At 41.5% G+C, this 21596-nt stretch overlaps 1 protein-coding gene across 5 annotated transcripts in view; it reads right to left on the bottom strand.

The window, feature by feature from the left end:
• Positions 1-21596, bottom strand: part of LOC146571572 (Golgi apparatus protein 1-like) — a 35943-nt gene that overhangs the window by 9718 nt on the left and 4629 nt on the right. For 3 of the 5 annotated variants that reach the window (XM_085280808.1, XM_085280809.1, XM_085280812.1), the window contains exons 2-16: positions 13068-13097; positions 12605-12691; positions 10174-10389; positions 7700-7903; positions 6701-6772; positions 6277-6463; positions 5731-5945; positions 5421-5542; positions 5126-5227; positions 4410-4563; positions 3562-3603; positions 2240-2464; positions 1741-1803; positions 670-783; positions 416-504 (exon numbers count right to left, since the gene is read on the bottom strand). In XM_085280808.1, the coding sequence (XP_085136934.1) occupies positions 416-504; positions 670-783; positions 1741-1803; positions 2240-2464; positions 3562-3603; positions 4410-4563; positions 5126-5227; positions 5421-5542; positions 5731-5945; positions 6277-6463; positions 6701-6772; positions 7700-7903; positions 10174-10389; positions 12605-12691; positions 13068-13097 (1922 nt within the window). The remainder of the gene's footprint in view (positions 1-415; positions 505-669; positions 784-1740; positions 1804-2239; positions 2465-3561; positions 3604-4409; positions 4564-5125; positions 5228-5420; positions 5543-5730; positions 5946-6276; positions 6464-6700; positions 6773-7699; positions 7904-10173; positions 10390-12604; positions 12692-13067; positions 13098-21596) is intronic. The other 2 variants (XM_085280813.1, XM_085280811.1) reach the window with 1 other exon arrangement.

Below are 21596 nucleotides of genomic sequence, written 5' to 3'. Positions count from 1 at the left end.
CATTCTCAAACCCAGAAACAACAACTTAGAAGTGATCACAGAGCAGTGCGGAGTTCTAAGGCTTGTGAGTCCAGATAATTTCCTTTAAAAAATATCCTACATGTGAAACTGTCCTCAGTGTTTGGACTGCTGGATGGAAAAAGGCTGCTGGCAGCTCACAGTATAATTCAGCCATCGGTCACACTCTGAAACACAGAGAGCTGGAAACCTCAGCAGGTCTAACAGGACTGTATCTGACTGGACACCACTAACACGAACACCTAAAAACTGAGGGTATGTTTAGAAAAACAACCCAATCAGACAGTAGATTCAGATTGTATGGTCACATATCCAATCAACTGTTGGACATACTGGTGCTTTTTGTATTTGTGATATCTTCTATGGCTGATTTTGCTCAAGTCTGTATTTGTCTTACTTCTTCTTGATGTTGGGACACAGTTTGAGGACGTCTTCCTTGCAGGCTGTCTTGAACTTGTAGGAAAAACGGAAATCTTTAACCTGAATCTGTGGACAGGCGGAAGGGCAGTCAGAGCAGTTGGTTATTAATGATTTCAAGAAGCTGCAGGAATATTACAGCCTTTCTAAACTGATAAGATTTTGCATAACAAAACATTAGGAGCTCATTCTTCTTCTACTCCTGCACCAACACATTTCCATCAGTCTGCTCACCAGCTGGAAGTGTGTCACTCCCACGGCACACTTCTCATTCATCTCCTTCTGGTGTTTGTTCTGAACCAAACAATCCATCAGATCACCAGAGTCGATCTGGTTATCAGCCACCTCCTGCCAGGCGCACAGAGAAAAGGAGAAGGAAGACTGAACTCATCGACAACTTCCTCTGAAATGTGTTGAAACTGACAAAAGTAATCAACATGCTGTATTTAGCAGAAGATGCTTTGAAAGAGCTGTGAAAAATGTGCTTCTCCTCTAAAGTGCCTTAATAATTTCCTGCACACTGCATAGATGCAAGATGGTTCAAGTGAGTTAAAAAATAAAAGTCACCGTCTTATTCATCTGATCAAAAATAACCTCTCAGTGTGACGAGAACTTGTTCATGAGCATTTTAGCAAAGTACAGCGAGCTCTTCGTGTGGCGCCAGCTTTGACCAAACACAGAAACTTTGAAATTTTGTTTTGTGGTCAAGAACTTAGACCACACATGGGAAAACCCAGGTCAGGGACCATTTCAGTCCAGCCCCCAACATCCTAAAAACAAACAAATAACCCCTCAGAAGTTGTAACTTCAGGGGGGCACAAAAGGAGAAGCACATATATATTAATAAACCAGACAACACTGTGGCAATAAATAAGAGGGCAGCTTTGGAAATGACTGTCTCACAACTGTGAAAAGATGAACCTACTGGAAGGAAAACATGAGCTGTGAAAGGACTGCTGGTTTGCAGAGAATTTTCAAAATAAGAGCATGGGGACTGTCCACAAGAGAAAATTTGATTTTGCTGTTACAGATGAATTTTTTTTTTAATTTAACTAGACTGCAAAATATCCTCCTTGGCAGGCCTTCAGCTTTTTGTGCATCATGCTTCAATTCCATTGTTGAGTATATGGCGTCTCTGACCTGCTAAGGAAAAACGTTACGCGTCGCAGCTTCAGTCACAGGAACATCAGTTTGCTTGGAGGCTGTTGTAGAGTCTCAACCAAACTTAGTATATTCAACCAAAACACAGAAAATGTCCAAAGAATTGAAGTTTGAAGGAAGATGTGCTCATCAGTTCATACTTACATGGCAGTGGGCCTGAATGATGGGATCACAAGCTCTCATCAGCAGCGCCTCAATCTGAATATCCTGCAGACGGAAATCACAAACTCAAAATGACTTCAGCCAGTTCAGGTTTACCTGCTTTTATCAGAGTGGGACGGCTCAAACTCACTATTTCAGTCCAAATGTCTGCGTACTGTACTGAGAAGTTAATTATCAGGTTGATGCCCCACCTGCTGCCTGCCAGTAATTCAGTGCAAATAATACAACTTTTCAGACAACTGGAAACTGGTTTGTAAACACCTATAAAAAAGGGCCAAGTCTTTTTTCTAATCATCCTTAATCATCTTTAACTACATACAGAAAATTTATGCAAAACTCATTTCAAGCCCTTACTTCCTTTGATTTTAATACCTTTAATGCCTCAAAGGAACCTTGGAAACATCAGTTGTCTCATGTTTGTGCCTAATGTTTTGCACGTTGCACGCTTTAAAGAAACTGCAGTGTGCGGAGACAAGCTAACCTCTGACTCCAGCTCGGTCAGGTTTCCCACCACCTCCTTGCAGTCAGCAACCAGGTCGTCCAGGTGGTCCTGCAGGCACTCCAGCTCCTGCCCGGCGTCCGTTTTCTCGCTGCACCACTTTCCCAGGTCAGTCATGCAGCGCCTCTGCAGCTCAGGGTCCAGCTTCACATCCAGCGCCCTCTGGTGGAGAATCCTCTGCACCTCCACCTTGCAGTCCCGGGAGAGCTGCAGGAGGACGACGATGACGACATCGTCATCAAATTACCCACCAAAGTATCGGCTGCTGTTAATCACGGACACTGTAAAATGATACTCCACCCAAGATTTTCAGTGGGTCTGTCCTTCACATTTAATCCTCAAAAGCCTTTAGATTTGTACGTTTAATTCAGTATTAACAGATAAAATGTGAGTGTGATATTGACATTAAACGTTAATACTTTTGTGGCACTTGTTTTTCGCCATTTATTTCTCATTAACAAAGACGATAATGGCGGAGGGCAGCATTGCCTTTCTACTAATCAAGTCTTCATTATCAGCGTTGCACTGTATACAGGTCTTTGCGATTTTTGAGCTCTTTAAAAAGCTATTAATGATTTTGTCACACTGTATTTCTCCAGTCTGTACTTGTAATGCAGCTGCACATTCCCAGGTTACTAAAATGCATTGATATTAATGACCGCTGGAGCACAGACACCTGCTCAAGGTGTGTGAAACTTCCCATATAGGCCAAAACATTTTTTGCAGCAGGCTGTAAACATGTTTACAACATGTTTAGTCTATGGGGACCGACTCTACACTCAAGCCTCAAGTGGACATTCCAGGTACTGCAGCGTTTTACAACTTCCTGGTTTTCATGGACGTTTCTTCCTGTCAAAAGGGAATTCTTCCTCCCCACCACTGCCAGATGCTACACAGAGGATAATTAGATTAGCAAGGTTCTCTCTGTAACATCATAGGGTGTTTAACTAATTTCACACAACTTGTTACAAGCCTCAGCAGGACTGGAAAAAACACATTTTGGGTGGAGTATCACCTTAAACACAGCCAGCGTTTCCTACACTGCTTGTTTAAATCAAAGGCTTAATTTTGCTGCAGCTGAATCATCAGCATCACCAAGTTTTCCGTAAGTGGATTGTCATATTGATTCTTCACTTCAGGGTTCAGCAGCTCACTTCAGCAATTAAAAGCCAGCTCCCACATGCACTGAGAGTGGGTGGGAATTATCCAACACAATCACTTCTCCTCTACAAACCACCAGTAATCATCCAAGATGCGATTCTGTGAGCAGCATCATGAGATCAGCAGCAGTAAGAGGTACTCACCATCGAACCATGGTTTTCCGCTTCAGACTCCCCACTGGGGAACTACGAGAGCATTCTGTGGTCAGAGACTTCCTGTATATATTTGGCACCTTACATTTACCTCTTCACACATGCAAGTTGTTGTCAGTTCAGGCTTAAAGCAACTTTGTGTGTTTATATTAAATAAAGATTAAAGTCACTTCATCTGAATTCGTCACAGCTGTCTTCACCTCCTTCAAACTGCAAACATTTCCAGTATTTTTCACATTTGGCAGAAATTCATCAGACTAAACAAGGGTTTAACTTCTGTATCTGCACTTTTAGGCTGAGCCTACAGATAAGTCACAACCTTGAGAACAAAAACAGAAACAACTGTGCAGACACAGAAAACTTAAAGCAAGGAACATTTAAATGACCTTTTATTTAAAAAGCCTAAACTGTAGAAAAATGCACTTTTTTAACTAATTTGAATTCAGAGGCCTTTCAAGCCACTGAGAGTATACAAAACGTTCCCCCTGTAAATCGCTTATTTGGCATAAAAATGTCCAAATTAGTCCAAAAAACTGCAGTGGTCATTTGAAAACAAAATGTACACTGTACTAATTGCAATACTGTAAGCAGTCACACAATTAAGGCAACACTTCACTGAGCCACAGTGCACAGTCTCTTTATAAAATGAGTCTACTTTCCTAATGTAAATAGAGCTCCTATGGCTGCATGAATGCCCTATAAGCCAGGTTTTTGTGCTTTACAGTTACCTCTCCTGAAACAAACTGTTCTATTAACAAATCTAAAACAGCACTTGGAGATCTCCAAGTGCTGTAACCTTCACATTTAATCATTAGATTAAATCAACGGCAGAGACTCACCCTTCGTCCCTGCTCCAGAGAGCGGTAGGCGTGGCGGTACAGGCATGAGAAAATGGCACCAGGTGGCATCAACTCGCTGGTCTCATTCCAGCCGTGAGTGTGGCAGAGTCGGGATGCATCGGACTGACATTTCTTGTACAGGATCGGATCCAACCTAAGCAGCGACACAGGATGTAACAGGCAGATTAATACCTGCAGCTGTCTCTTTAGGACTAAAGCACAGACAGAATAAAAGATAGACGAAGATCCTGGCTCTGAAACGTAAAACCAATGCAGAACTGTCTTAAACCTACTTTAAAAAAAAAAAAACAAAAAAAAAAAACACCAGGGGGGCGGTGCTTGTGGTTGTAAAAATCCTTCCAGTCCCACAGACATCTATGAGAAAAACCACCCCGTCTAAATGCCTCCCTAAGTTCAGGTTCACTTCAGATCCTCACTTGTCAACTTTCACTTCAAAGCAGATGGCAACAGCAAAACTCTCAAGGCTTCCAATCAGCACTTTACTAACAAGTGTTTTTATACCATCTATGGTCGCAGTATTAAATGGAGGCAATCAACTAACCAAGAATACTTTTACAGCAGCCTTGTTAAAAAGCAATACAACTAAAATGATCAATTACCAAATACCAATAAACTGATATACTAAATTGAAGATGATCATCTGAACCTCATTAATGTCGAAAACAGACTTTCTTCAGCCTGTCGGCAGGACTTACTTCCAGTCTCTGGCGATGAAGTACTGCAGCTCCAGCAGTCTGTGCTCGCAGTCCTCCACCATCTTCTCAGTGTACAGATGTTCCATGAGACACGACAGGATCCTGCAGGATCAGGAAACACAAACGCATTCACATCTCAGCCACACGGCGCAGCAGCCATACGACCTTGAACGGTCGGTTCTTCTTCAGGTTTTTATCCACATGATCATACAGCAGGTGGGATCATTGCACTTTCTACTGTGTCAAATTTTAGGATTTCTATTTGCTGGATCCCTCTCCCTCCACGAGGACTCACATGGGGTCGCCGCTGCGGATGTGTTTGCATGCGGTCTGGATGACGGACTCACAGGCCTCGTTAAGCGCCCGATCGATGCGGTAGTCGGCCCCGGGGTCGGCTTCCTGGATCAACGTTTGCAGCTGTGGACGGAAAAAATATCATAATAAAATCAAAAAGTGAGCGCAAGACATTACACGACATTCTGGGACATGTAGGAATATGGCTGTGGGACGGTCAAACAGTTGTGTTCATGCAGGTAAATCTGTACAGTGATATCTATGTAAATGTTTCTGTAACCATACAGTGAATATTATAAATGCCATCTCACCGCCTTCTGACAGCTGGGATCGATGGCGCCCATGTCTCCTCGGCCGACCCTCATTAGGCAGTGCAGCGTTCGTCCTTTGCGGTGCAGACCGGAGCAGTGACTCTCAATCTCACTGCGACAGTGCAGCACGATCTCAGGACTCAGAGAGAAATCCTCCATCAGCATCCGCCTGTAATCCATCATCTCACCCTGACACTCGCCGCTGACCACACGACCTGAAAAACACACACACACTGTAGCTGTGGTATCTCGTTTAAGCACAAAATATTCAAACACATTTCACAAAAACAACTCGAGGAACCAACCTGGAAACTGACTTCTGAGGTTAAATGAAACTAACCTTCTACCCTCACACAAACTCGACAGTTTTACTTTGTCTGCCTCAGACTAGTCTTCAGCAAAATAAACATGAGCGGGTTCGTAGTGGAGAAACAGAGCAATGACTGACATGTAATTGAGCTCTCAGTGGCCTCTGAGTGCCACACAAACAAAAAGGGACATTAATTAGTTGCTGGAGCCAAGAGCGACAGATAAAGGTCTGCTCACCTCGATGGACGGCTGACTCCAGACACAGCAGAAGGTAGGACAGGCGAGCTTCCCTCGCTCGGGGCATGCTGGTGTCCACGTTGCAGTGGTACTTCCTCAGGTCCGACTTGCAGGCTTTGGCCAGCGAGTAGCTGACCTTGTAGTCCTGAGCAATCAGTTTCTGTCTGGTGGTCAGCGCCTCGCGGCACTGATGACACACAACATACACAGACACTTATTACACAACTGAATGCTCAACGAGTCTGATTTTTAATCTGCAGGAAGGCCGTATCCATCACAATTTGTACACTTCATTGTTCTGTAACCATCATCACTATAAGACTTTTTCCCCATCACCAGGAGATGGAAAAGGTTCATTTTAAGTATTTTGTAGAGGAAAAAAAATCTCTATAAATAAAATGTGGACACAGTAAATGGCACTCACCCTCTCAGACATGGAATCCTCAAACTTGTGATTGAAGAGGCATTTGTAAACTCTTCCTTCCCCAGCCAGAGTCTGGAAAAAAAAAAAAAAAGGAAAAAGTTCATCAACTTTCAAATTCAGTCATTTTAAGGTGCTTTACTAATGTTAGGTAACAACTACAACTTCTCTTTATCCCATGTGACACAGAAGGCAGCAACTAACTAACCAACTATAGGCTTTACCAAAAAACAGAAAGACTGAAGGTTAATCTTAAAAAGTAGAGCAGCTGAATCCAAACTGGGAGCTGGGTTCGGAGCACACGGGCCTGAAAGCTGAAGGCTCTACCTCACATTCTAATTTTAAATCTCCCAGGAACCACAAACGAGCCTGCAGTCAGAGATAACTATGACGTCTTTAACGTGAACTTTCAATTCAGTTCAGGAGTCAGTGAAAAGAAACCAACGTGGGAAAACCGCAATCTTTCTTTATAGTTTATCACTTTGGATCCACTGAAGAACTTTTTTTTGAGCGAGTAACAAATGAATAATGTCTTCCATTATAATATTTAATAATGTAGTTGGGTAGTTTATACTGTCAGGTACTGTTAGTTCATTTTAATTTGAATGTTCACAAAGTAATTTCTCCCTCACGGTTTAAAGGTTTGTCTTCTAACTTTCAAAGTAAATAAAAACATCTGGATTTTTCTGATCGTTAACTTCTCGTGCTAACGTCATATAGTCTCGGCTAATCTGCACATTCAGAGAAACACATTTTAGCTCATCTTGAAACAAAGGGACGTTAATTTGAGAAGACCCTAGTTGGATGGTACTTCAGCTTACAAATAATACAAATTTAGCAGTTTTTTTTTTAAAATAGGATATAGAATATTTTAAAAAAGGTAGATCGGGAGAAGAGAACGTTAGAAAGTGTTTCCAGAATGTGACATTTAAGAGTATTACTGATCAATTTAAAATAATTGAATAAAAGAATCCTCTGAGCTCTAGAATAAAGGATTCTTACGTTTTCACAGAAGCGTTCTCTGTCGTCTCTGCAGGAGAAGTAGAGGTAGCGGTCCAGGTGGAAGTCGTCGGAGGAGAGCTCGGCGACTCTCATGATGGCCTTTTTACATTCCTCCCTGATGACGTGCGCCCCCGCCTGGTCCTCGACTTCACGAACCAAACCTTTTTCCAAACAGGCGATCACCTCGCCCTGAGAGTGGACGTCCTGTGAGGAGGGCAAAGGTACCACAGTTACTACTGCCGGTGTGGCTCAGCTCTGGTACGACAAGGATTCGTTTCCAGACAGCAGCTATTTTAACATTATTACTTCATTAGTCCAGCAGATATCTACACTTTTTCCAGCTTTGTGCCCCAATATCATGAATTATTACAAGTGCAGCAGTTTCCTGCCTGTGAGGAACAGAAACTCACAATGCAACTTAAAGAAATGCATTGTGGGTAAAGGCTCATATCAGTCAGTGGGAAAGGTGGGTGGTCAAAACAAGTTGGTGCATTTGAAACGTCTCCTTTATACTTATTCAAAGTTGATTGGAGTTGGTGTAAACTGAATTGAACAGCACCAGTTTATTTTTATTTATTCCATCTATTATGTAATGTGTCAAAGAGAACATGCACATTGGGTCATGCAGTTCTCAATGACACACACCAACCTCATCTCCTTTGTCAGTTCTACAGATAAGCCAAGAAATGATATCAACAAGCTATCTACAAGAAGCCGGGCCGCTTCGTATAGTGAGATATCACCAAATACAGAGGTCAGCTGCAGAAAATAAATAAATTAAACACAGCGACCTTTTGTGCTTCTGCTCTTGGAAAACATTTGTTCTTTGTCAGCTAAATGCTCAGGAGGCTCAGGGTTTGCTTTCCCGTCCAAATCCACATAAACACCTCATCTATAAAACAATGGCTTTACTCGCTACTGCGCGCGCTCCTTTTCCTCAGTTTTTGTTTCCTCCTTTGTCTTTTAAGCCTGTGAGATCAAGGACTAGATAAGAGTCCAGATGGGCTTTATCTTTTTATATTCAGGAATCTAGGAGAGTGCAAACAGTCGTTTCATCTCAACCATCTAGTTTTAACAACAGGTGGAAGACAAATTTCTGATTAATTTCACAAAGTAGAGAGCTGAAGCTTGATTTTAAAGTTTAACATCAAGTTAAAGCTGAGTTAATAACACATTTTCTCATTTTGAGAATCAGTTCATAAACAATCCTGCCTCGTGTCGTTTCAGTGTGCGAGAAGTTAAAGCGCCAACATGGTCTGTCCGATTTCCACTCAGAGCCACTGTGACAAATTTCTGATAATGAAACTAAAAGCACTCCCGCCCACAGATAAATCATCCTCTCTGAGCTCTAATCGTGCCAACGTGATAATAAGTGTGTGTCTGAGGAGCTTATGGAGCTCTGCGGCAGGGAAACACGTTCAGTGGAAGATCGATTCGCTCTGCTCGCTGACAAGCTGCTACAAACTCCTCTTCTCTCATTTGAGCTCAGTCCACTTTGAGTTTTATCTGCTCTCCGACCAAAATCCAGCAGGTCAGTAAGAATATGAGCAGCACTATAAACAATCTTCGATGTACAGCTACGGCGTAGTTAGATCTCATGTCATCTTCTCTGACACATCGACACACCTCCAGAGAGGCCGCCATTTTTAAACCTCTGCTGTAAACCTGCAACAACTGTGAGATTTCCATTTGAAACATTCATCAAGTCGTGCACCACAAATTCACCCTCCAGCATCAGAAACACATCCTGAGGCATCTGGGAGCGCTCATTCAGCACAAACTACTTCAACTGTGGTGTGTGCAGCAGTCCATTTGGTGCTGCAGTTTCTTTGGACACATCAACATAAGATTCCTGACAACCAGCTATAGTTTCTCCTGCAAGATCTTGTCTAATTCAACCAAATTTATAACAGTTAGGGCTTCGATTTATATGAACCTGTGACTAGAGCTCGCGTCAATATTTTAACTTTTTTGTATTGTATTGAATGTTTTCAATAATTGTCACGATATAGGTTCACATTAGTATCCTAAGCAAGCACCTGTTGGGTACAAACTGAAAAAACAAGTTGAAATAAACATTAAAAACTAATAACATTCATTTTTAACAGCTCATACAAATGAAATGCATGATTTCCCCCCCGCCCCCCCCAAAAAAACAACAACAAACATGGCAGATTATTGGTTCGTAGGTATTGACTCAAGTTAATGGGCAATATAACAATGTGCAGAACATTACTGACTACAATCTCATCTCCATCTCCTAAAAAAAATAGAAGAAAAATAAAGTAGAGAATTATCTAATCAAGCAAATGTTCTGAATACAAACCCATTATTTATACATCTAACAACATGAGTGTAAATAAGAGCCAAAAACAACGAGTCAGCGACACAGATGTTACTCCACCAATAACCAAGCAGCACTAGTCAAACACAACAAGCTTCTTTCTCTGAAGTCCGACATCCCTTCTCCTCACCTTCTCTCCGGTGCTGATGCTGCCACATTTCAGCGTGTTGATGTCATCGCGACACTTGCCCATGAAGCCGCAGATCAGCCGGTAGTCACTGAAAACAATGGTGGTCATCTTGGTGATGTACTGGTTGCACTGGTAGTCGGTGATGTTGCCACGGTGATCTACAAGGCAGGAAACCAGGTAACCTTTCCCCAGCTCCTCCGCGGCACATTCTTTAATCTGAACGGAGAAAAGCGAAGGCGACACTTCGGTGAGAGCTGAAACATAAACCTGCCTTTAAAAGCACCTCGTGTCACCTGTCCAGAACAACGAGGTCTGAACACTTCTGATTAACTCAGCTTTATTTTTACACTTGAATGTACCAATGTCCTTTTTCCTACAAAAATCTAGAAATTGTGATTTTCATTGAAAAAAATTAATACATTTTTAAAAGTTCTCCATTTGTATCTGTGCGCTTTTCTTCGTGCTACCTGGTACTGCACTCCAATCGTTTCTAGATTTGGACCTTTTACTGTAATTCATGCTAAAGGTTTACATTGGTGAGGGTCGTGAACAGATTTTGCCCTTCCATAGGAAAACCACCGGGACTGAAAAGAAATATCTGTAAGCAGTTTTTCCTCAGTGCTGTGTGACAACTTTTCAATGGCAGAAAAATGTGTTTGTCCCTCTGCAGCCATTAATTAAAACTAAATAAATAAAATCCAATTAACCACTCATATTTTCCAACATGCCCATCACTTCCAGATCAGGAACCAGCTGAAATTTTATGATCTATGATTTTGTCCCAAAGCACAGAGACCAACAAACACAAAACTACTGCGATGGCAATGAAAGCATTGAACACGAGCAGACGATGAAAGGAGGAAGAAAAAAAAAAAATGGATTCACACATTTGCCTTCGTTTGAGTCCACCGATTGGCTGAACTCATCGAGTGACGCCTCGTTCACGAAAATCAAAACTGCCATTTTTGAAACCCGGCAACACACCGTGCTCCCCGAGTCTGACGGAAAGCCACAGACCGAGCAGCAGGGATATCGTCAACGTCCACCTATGTTGTAGCGTTTGTGTCACATACTAATTACGTCATAGGACGCTCGGCAGCGTTGCCATGACGACCACTCACATTACGTGTTACTCAATTGTAAGTGAAAACCTGCCGATCCGAGTAGGTACTAATCTGGAAAAGCGGCTTTAACCCTTTAAGACCTACCATAGAACCAAGTCTGCCAGAACTTATCTTTATATTTTTACATGCTGTGGAGCCATTTGTGGGAGCATTTCAAGTTGCAATACATCAATACAACCGTTATAGCCCAAATTTTAAGAATATGTATGCATTAAGTCCATAGAAACTACATAAAGTGCAAAAAAAGGGCAATAAAGTACAAAAAATTGAAAATCGTTTTTGGTTTTTTACCATATATTTCTAGTTAGAGAAATTTAAGAGGTTTATCCCTCAAAACTGTAAATACAAAAAAGTTGCACAAAATAGTTTCCAACAACAGGAAATTTACTTTGATGGTCTTCATAGTTTTATTTTTGAGATACACCAATTTTTATATACTGCAGGAAAAACGAAAATAAATATTATAATGCAAATTTGCAAAAAAAAACCCAGCATATGCATCAAAATAAACTATTTCCAGCAGTGCAATATGAGTTCTAAACATCCCAGAAACTATTCAGAAAAGCATAAAGTCAAACATACCTTTTAAAAACACCAGTATAGGCTTATAATGCCCCGAAGGTTAAAAAAAAAAAAACCCCTACATTTTCCGCGAAAATGACATCACTTCCGGTTTCTGGCAAGTAATGGCGGAAATGCAATAGATCGCGCTGACGTCTATTCCAACGTAGGAAGTGTTATGAACAGCTGATCGGATCGGCAAAGCGTGTTTCTGGAATATTATATTTTTGTTGCTGCAAGTGCTTTTTATGCAGTTTTTGCAAAGCCATATGTGGAAGGAAACCGTGACCGAGGACAAGCTGATGCCATAAGATGTAAGTACAACTCCTCCGGTTTCATATGCAAAAAAATTATTGCGCTAGCTTACGCGGTTCCAGTTCTACAAGGATTTAAAAATAGTAACGCAAAACAGAGCGTGCCCGCTCCGACCGGTTTTAAAGGGTTAATGACTTAACTGGTCAATAAATGGTGACTAACTCCACCACCTTGTAGTATTACACATAAGTACCGACCAGCCCCGGCCCCGATTCCTCTGACATCTCTTCGACATTTTGGACATAAAAACTGGCTGCAGTTTCTTAACATTGTGCTGACAGCTCTAGTTCCTGATTTTAAAGTCTACTCCAAAATCACAGCAGTCTTAAAACTTCTAAATTTGCCAGTTTATCTGATGTTCTTTTAACCGTTTGGAGGCTTGAATGAAGACCATCAAGTTGAGCTGCAGAGATTTGTTTTTAGCGACTGACCTCAGAGATGGTCGTCTTGCAGACCTCCACCGCTACAGACTCAAACTTTGGGTCTGTGGTCAGGTTCAGCTTATAGTTCCACAGCAGCTGGGGGAGAGAAGATACGAGGTATGACAATTACACCAATAAGGACAGAGTGGAGAAAAAACCCAAGAAAGAAAAACAGGACAAATAAAAAATAAAAACAACATTTTAACATGTCAATCATTTTATATTATAAAGTCTTTCTGTTATTTAATGTGACAGACATTCATTAATGAGACAAACTTCTGGATAGCGGGGGGAAAAAAAAAAAAGCAGTAGTACCGATGTTGGCTATCGGTTGTTTATATGAATCATTACAAAACTTGTGCATACTTTTAGTGGAAAATCATTGCGTCATAAAATTATAAGACATCATAGTGCATGCTAGGAGGTGGAGTGTGAGGGTAGAGAGAGAAGAAAAAAAACCCCACACACTTACATGGTTGCAATCTGTAGCGATTTCAGAGTCCTGAAAGAGGAAGAGAAAAAAAAAAGTTTAGCTTCTTCAGAAAGTTTAATTATTGGGTCTGAATATTTGAGACTAAACAGAGAGGACACCTAATTACTGAAATTTTGCAATCTATAACATCCCATAATCCACTGCAGTCTTGTGTGTTGTGGGATGGTGCGTTCAGGCATTCAGCTTCTTGCTTCAGTGCGGTCACCGAGGCATTTTCCTGCAGCTCTGCTTTGACCCGAGGTGACCCCTCCCCCGACTTCCTGCCCCCACCCTCGACCAGAGGAAAACTCACTGTGTGGGTCTGTGAAATAACAGCTCTGCAGATGACCAAAGACTTTCTGACCATTTACCACATGGTAGCCACAGTCAGCTAGGAATAAACTGCCAGTGTGTTTGTGTGCTCTTTTTACAACTTATTTTACACACTGGTGTGACAATGCTCTTCACAAAAACAGTGCAGTGTGAAGAGGGGGAGGGGGAGACGGTACACGATAGTACCGTTGAGTTTTAAAGAGCACTGGGAGGACTCCGTTTGTAAATGGGAACCAGACTGACGCAGAACAGCAGGACGAGAAAAACAAGCAGCATCTACAAACTGACACCAATTAAAAAAAGCTAAGTGAGAGCGATGTCCCCCCCTCTCTCTCACATCGCAGAGTTCAGTCCCCAGAGAGGGGAAAGATGGATGAGGCTACGGTGACATCACCCGCTGCTTTCTGGAGGCTCATTTCGGACGGCTGAGATGAGCATTATCGCCAGCGCAGAGTTAATGCTCGTCTCGTGAGGAGGAAAATGACTGTGAAACCGCGCTGGTTACTGCCTTGTCAGCCATGCTGTTAGCCATTTATCACAGTGTTTGCCCTTAAAATACATGTTTTAAAGAAGCCCACACATGCCACTTTTCTACTTTGTATTTTTTTGGTAAATCAGATTGGGGATACAGGGAATGATATGTGGCGATCCTAAATACCACATTACTTTGGACGTCTGACCTCTTCTTCAAGGTCAAATAAGGTCAAACTTTCGCAAAATGTCTTATCTTTAAAACTATGCTTAACCCTTTTTTTTTTTTTTTTTTTGAACCCGTCAGCGGGCTCATTTCACAAACCCTTTTTAAACGACTGTACCTCTGTTACCCTCTCTGGTAGAGACAAAATTAAATTGGTTTTCAGAAGGAAGTGAAAATGAGCTTTTCGGGGATACTCGGCGTATCACAGTAACGCAAACCATTCACAACGTACTGCAGTCTGAACACAGGCCGAAAAATCCCCTCTGCCGAGATGTGCGGTTCACGTAAAGGGTTTGAGTTAAACTGCCGTTGTATTGTCAGCATTTAGGAAATGACTGTGATATATGACAAAACCAAATATCACATTACAGTTTGCATCCAAATATGTCACATCTGATCTCTGATCTCACTTTTACATTTCATATCTGCCTTTGTTTCATGTTAAACCCAAAACCTGCTCCATCTTTAAATAAAGTATTACCAAGATCAAAGTCTCAAAATGCTACTGTTCTCATTTTTACAGCACTAAAGTTTTTAAAGGAAAAAAGAAAACAAAATGAATATATACAAAATTAAAGTAAATATTGCCCAGAGAGTACATGATTTTCTTTAAATCTATATCCATTTTTGTTTTGGACACAACAGAACGATGTAAGAGCTTACAGTTCTTGTTGTCAGATCATAATAGTGAAAGCACACGCAAGAAATTAGCTTTACAAGCAGCTGAGTTTAATTTATCTATATGTTATGAATGCTGCCAAACTAGAAAGAAAAGAAAATAGTTTAGTTTAATATTTCTCGTCTTTGGAGCTGCTCAGTCATCCAGGTCGTGGCAGTCTTGTGAAGTCACCCTGAAGCAGTCCAGCTGCCTTCTTTTTTGAGCCCTTAAGACTTCAATATTTCTCCCACTTCCTGACCATCAGTGCTTTGTTGGAAAGTTGAGTGTGTCAACATACAGCAGTACAAAGCTGGGTGGAGAAACCTGGAGGGAGTTGGACAGCCTGACGCCACATCAAACACTGCTGGACTTTTGTTTTTCCACTTTTCCCCCTCCATTTCTAGCCTACAGGAAAAAAAACCCTCATTTGCACACGCTCAGTCCAAAGGTGGAGTGAACAGCTAAGTATCCCATCACACTGTTGCAGAACAAAATGTGAGTCATGTGGACATCTGCGCAGCTTTATCTCAGGATCTGATCGCTTCAAAAAGCCAAACTGTTCACATGCAGCTGACCTGAATCCCGATTGTTCCACGAATCCATCTCTGAGTTTGCAGACTCGCTGAACACGCATTACAACTGTGATCTAACACCAGAGTAAATAAACCCTCTCACTCCTCAGACACACCCATTCACATATTTGAGATGTTCAGCCTTTTTGTTTGCCAGCTTTAAGGCTCCGCTCGCCAAATGTGAACAATCTGCTAAAGCTGCCTTCCCATTTAACAGCTGCAGCTAAATTAAACTTAATCAGCTCTCCTCCTTTGTCTTGGGGAAGCTGGTGTGAGGCTGAGCTATAATTGGAAACGGGTGAGAGGAAAAGATAGGAGAAAAATGACATCATGTGAGAGAAAAGGAGAATCCGGAGGGGGGACATGGCCATTTCTGACACCTTCTCAGTTATTTAGCTTAAAATATAGACAACAGGGGAGGGGAGGAAAGTAGTCTGTTTACTGGAAACAAGAAAAAATTCATGTTTAACTAAAACTCAACACATTTGCATACACTCCTGAGAGAAAACAAGAATCAGCAAAAGCAGGCTGTGCGTGAAGAAAGCGCAGCAGGAGGAAGTGTTACAAACGAAACCCTTCAGTGGACATGAGCCAACCAAGAAGAAAAGCAAACAGATCGAAACAGTCAGCCTGAGCAAACAAGGAACTGCATCCTGTAAGCTGTGTGTGGTGGATTTTTATTGGCCAGTTAAAGATTAACCAGTGCAAACAACCACTTTAAAGCTTTAGCTTCTTCTCTCACATTTTTAAAATGGCTATCTGCAGAGGATGTGCACTCTTGTTTTTGTCTAGACCAAACAGGCAGTCGGAGAGTATTTGGGCCAGGAGTGTGACTGATGTGTGCGTTACCACTACCTCCAATTTCACACACTGACACCTCATCACACAGTGAGGAGCTTTAAAAAACAGGAAATTGCACCTATTAAAATTTCCTTTGTCATGCTTCAGCCATAACTGTTGAACAATTAGTTTTCTAAATTATATTCCAAAAGCCAGAATAACACCACAGTATTTACACAAAACTTGGTTCTTTTGCATTTATTTCGAGGACACATCTAAAACCTGCAGGACACCGACCCTCGAGGCCTGGAGTTGGCCACCCCCGGTTTACAGCTATCTATAAAACACGATGCAGACTCTAAGCAATACCATCAGGAACGCTTGCGATTGGTCACAGCTACATTTTTAAACATCACAATGATCCCAAACACACTGTCAATGGAGTATACCTGGATAAAATTGCAAAGTGGAACAGTCATGGATTGGCCTTCCCAGAGCCTGGACCTCAACAATATTAAAGCACTGTGTGGGATCATTTTGACAGAGAACAGAACAAAAGCCAGCATCCAAAAAAAAAAAAAAAAAAAAAAAAAAAAAGCTTTGGATGTCCTTTAAGAAGCCTGGAGAAGTATTCATAAACACTGCTTAAAGAACAGGAAACTTTAGCCTCATGTGACTTCAAACTTTTTATCCAAATGGTCATTCTAGTGTTGACAGGAGGTGACTGCCATTATTTCATGCTAAGCACTGTTGTTGGATAAGAAACACACAAAGTGAGAATGGCTTTATTGTGAATCTGGTTGCATTAAAATGTCATTCATGTGACCACAGAAAGTAGAAGAGAAGCCAACAGATGTTATTGTTGGCCACATTAGCTGCTTACACTAAACACATATCGTTCTCTCTTCCTGTCATGTTGTCTTGAGCTGAAATAAACCCACCGTAGCTGATGGGAGGGGGGCGGGGCTAAGCAAAACCATACAGCTGTAAAGGAAATCCAAAAGTAAACGACGAAACAAGAGCACAAAGTCATCCTTTTCTTTAAATTTTGATTTTAAATAAACTGCGCAGCCTCGTCGCTCCATTATATTTGTCATAAAGCATGTGGCAGAGGCGTGCTCCCTCATAAACACCAACATTCATCCCGTCTACTTAAATATGACATCCTAATGCAGACAACAGTAGGAAACCGCAAAGCTTCTGATAACAAGCAGAGTGCTCGCTGCCTACACATGCACGCGTGCGTTCATAAAGATATTATCACTGTTGGTGTGAACACAACAGTAGGAAATATCATTTTTAGACAAATGTCAATGCTGAACCTGAAAGTAGCGTCGCAGAAACACCGGATGATGTTTCTTAGCAACCTTTTTCCTCCTTCTTGGCTGAGGAACAAAATATCCACACAAAGTAAAACCTGCCCGCTTTGTTTGGGATAATCAAAGATCACATTAAAGTCGCTGCACAGAGGCGGTAATTCAGTTTCAGAGATGCTGAGGTATCGCTGCTTTATTTATCCGACAGGTCCAATTACAGACCAGCTCCAAGAACATCGGTGAACTTTATTCCATTAGTCTGCTTTTTATTTGTGCTGCATTATAAAACCCTGGAAGTAAATGGATATCTAAATCAGATAAAGCTAGTGGTACTGTTAGGCCAATTATTGGGGCCAATATTCAGCATTTTTCTACTTATTGATATTAAATCGACATTTTCATCTTCGGCTGCATATCCAGGTCCATGCAGACACACCCACAGCTACCTCAGCTATTTATCTCCAGCTATTCTAGGTGGAGGACAAGGTGTTCCCAAACCAGGCAAGAGATGTAATCTAACCAGCATGCCCTGGATCCACCCTGGAGCCTCCTCTCAGTAGAATATGCCAGAAATACACCTGGGAGATACCAGAGTCAGACCCCAGCTTTAATATGGAGGAGCACTGGCTCTAACTTTGATGTCAAGCTGACGACGTTGTTTTATCTGCCAGTTGAGTACCTTCTCAGTATTTATAACGTAGTGTTCACACAAAGTAAATACCTGCACGCTTTGTTTAGGATAATCAAAGATCAGATTAAAGTAGCTGCACAGAGGCGGTAATTCAGTTTCAGAGATGCTGAGGTATCACTGCTTTATTTACTTGTGTTGTGCCACCACAGCCGGGTTAAAGACACAAGTGTTTTACCGTTGTTTAAATGATATGTCAGTATGGAAGATGAATGGTTCAAAGATTATTAAAGGGGGAAATATTGTTACAGTTCTATAAATTAGATTTTATGGAAAGAAACAAAAACTGCTCTCTGATGTGAGGATAGGAAAGTGGACAGCTCTGTAGTACAGTGTTTGCATCACTGCTAATAACATCTAATCCTGACAATAATTTTAGTTTTTTAATTAATAAATTCAAAAATGCACTGATTGGATTCTGTGGAGCTTCTGATCTTTGCCAACTCATCAAACACAGCACTCCAGTTGTAAACACAGCTCCTGCAGCCTTAATGTGCCAATTAGTAATTATGGAGCTGGGCGGAGGAACAAGACGAGGCTCAGTGGACAGGCCGGAGCAGAGCCTTCGCTCTCTGGGGCCTCCGCCCTCTGGACTCCCTCTGCACCACGTACACAAAACCACAACCACCAGCAGCAGCCCTGACAGTGGGCAGGACGGAGACACAAAAATGCACCGAGTCTAAAAGCAGCTCTCAATCTCACTCTCACACCTGCAGAGTGCCAGCTGGGCCTTATACACATGATGTGGGCAGGCTACAGGGCATGCAGAGTGGGCGTAGAGAGGCAAGATATCAGAACCCCTCTCCACCGCTGTCACCGCCCCCAAAAAAGCTCGTTCTGACTGCGTTCATCTCATAGCGTGAAAACAGCAGAACTGAGACTCACTGAGGGTTCGGGAGGCCGACTTCCCCTCCTGTCATTTGCTTTGTCCGCTCAGCGGAGTGAGAACGGGACAAAAATATCCCTGCAAGAAATGACTGGGAAACCCAAAGTCTATCACAATATCCCAGCTGACCAAAGAGGGTCATATTTACAGCACAAACTGTGCTGAACCAAAACTGATTTGTTTGCGGATTTTAAAGAGATTAAATTTGTTTTTCAGCCCTGAAAATCTCATGTAGATACCTCCTGTCCTTATGAAGCTATGAGTGTTCAAACATGATAGAAACAAATAAACAGCACCAAATACTGTGAAGGTAAAATTTTGCATTTTGCTTCTGATTCCAAGGGGGACGGGTAGCACTCACTGATTTTTCATGATAGTACTGTGTTAATGCCCCAAAGCCTGCAGTATTTTATGTCTTAATGCTTACTTTTTTAATCTCTGAATCTTAGGTCAATCACTTAATGATTTTCTCCCTTTTCCCTGTTAAACTGTAAAAATACTGCAGTAGTAAACATGTAAGGCCCAACAAGCTTCATATTTTACAGTGAATCAAACATCCTGTACAGCAACAGTGGGGAAATTTAGGCCTAAAAATAACATTTTCTACACAAGTAAACCTCCATAAACTGTCTTAGCCCACAGATTGAGTTCTGAGCATTAATTTGACAAAAACAACCCCCACCCACTCCAAAACAGAAGAAGTGAAGAACCAATCAGCTGGTCCAGATGCACAAAGAAATTATTCCAAGCAAAGATGGGTATTAACATTCACAGGAAGTCAGAGCAAACAAAACAAAAGACTTCAGCTGAGATCAAACAAGCGTCTAATCCTCTGACTGTGCGAGTTTGTCTTTTTCCACCCACTACAAACACAAACTGTTTCATCTATCACATTAATTTAAGTCATGACCTTAAACACTGTTCTCAGTGACATTAAAAAGGAATGGAAAGGTCTTGATGCAAATTAAATAAAATCCTCCGGAAATCGCTGCAGATGGCGCCGAGACAGAAAATATCATCAACCTGCCGCCATTTAGAACAGCGAGGGCTCGTTTTCATTCCTTCCTCACTTCTCGTGTCGTTCTCATCTCTTCTCTTTTTACTTATTTTTTTTAAACATGTTTTAAAATTTCTGGTATTTCTTAACATACTTTTAAATTTCTGTCTGAAAACGTTAAGAAAGTGCTATCCATAACTTTTATTATTTCGAAACGAGGAGCAATCTGACATTTTGTTCTGTCAGAAAAGAGTCAAAAGCCAAAAGATAAACAGGAGTAAAAGGTTCAACTCTGAATTTTTCACATTTTTTTCTTGAAAAATGACCACAAACAATTACTAACCTGGTGATGTGGTAATTCATGCCCAGGGTCTAAAACCCCAAAAGAGATTATTTGCAGTGAAAAGCAGCCCTTTAGAGAAGCTAGAACTGGAACATTTTTACATGTAAATGGCCTTAACAGTAGATGAACATGAGTAACAAGAAGACAACAATACCACAGCCTTCTGGGTGAATGCAGGCCATCTGTACTGACACTCAATATTAAAACGCCTTCATAAATTCATTTTTTACCACCTCCCAAATCCTGTCCACTTAAAAATCTACCTATAAGCAGCTCACTGCCCTACATTTTTCATAAGCAGGCTACAAACAAAGGATTTCAGGATGACTTTTACCAGCCGAGAGGGCGCAGTCTTGTGATTGTGAGTAAGCAGATAATGGGCACAGCGAGAGGACCCGTCTTAGCTGCTCTAAGCTGCTGTTGTGGCGTACAGAGAGAGGCCTCTGTCTGCTGCAGATCTGCTGAAGACAAACAGCTAATGAGCTTAACTGAGAGAGCGAGCAGCTAGAAGCTGCCACACCAACAGGTCTCTCATAAGGAGCTGTCGAATGAGCTTAAACAAAGCAGCTGAAGTACACATTCCTTAAAACAACTCTCTCTGGAACACATCTGGATGAAGATGAATAAAAGCGACCATGAACGTGACTCAGTGCTAACAGTCTCCCAAATCAATCTGAAGCCACCACAAGTTCAACTACATCAACCTGATTACGTTTAAACCATCTGCTGCACCACTGGCAGCAAAGCTAAAGATCTCATTTATTAAAGATATTTTTAATGTGCATATAATTTTTATGATAACATTTAAGAGGCAATTTTAGAGGTTTTATGAGTTTTATAAATGATTCAGACTCATTAGAGACTGTAAAACGTTCAATATAATATATAATCACAATATAATCACATTTTGATTGCTTGCTTTACGAAAAATGTGTCAAATGTGCCCAAAATTACAGACCCAACTGTAAATAACTTCATTATTACAGAAGTTGAGTATTAGGGAAAGTTTAATTAGGTTGTTGCTTCAGCTGCACTAAAATAAAGAAGGACGAACAGACTGAACAGGGCAGCACCTACATTTTCAAACTGACCACACAGCTCCAACACATTTCATGTTCGTCGAGCCGTCCGACCTCTGCCTCCAATTGCATCAGACCTACGGCCACTCTCCTTCATCCACAGTTCAGCCTTCTCCACCTCTTACCTCCTCCGGCCTGAAATCTCCCCCTGACTGAATATTTAACCGATCCAACATTTAT

Source organism: Mchenga conophoros, linkage group LG7 (assembly GCF_057382185.1).
Source record: "Mchenga conophoros isolate Kocher_MC1m ecotype Shallow Benthic linkage group LG7, M_conophoros_male_GT1.1, whole genome shotgun sequence".
NCBI lineage: Eukaryota > Metazoa > Chordata > Actinopteri > Cichliformes > Cichlidae > Mchenga > Mchenga conophoros.
Note: the sequence above shows the minus strand (reverse complement) of the source record. Positions and strands in the feature narration are given on the sequence as shown.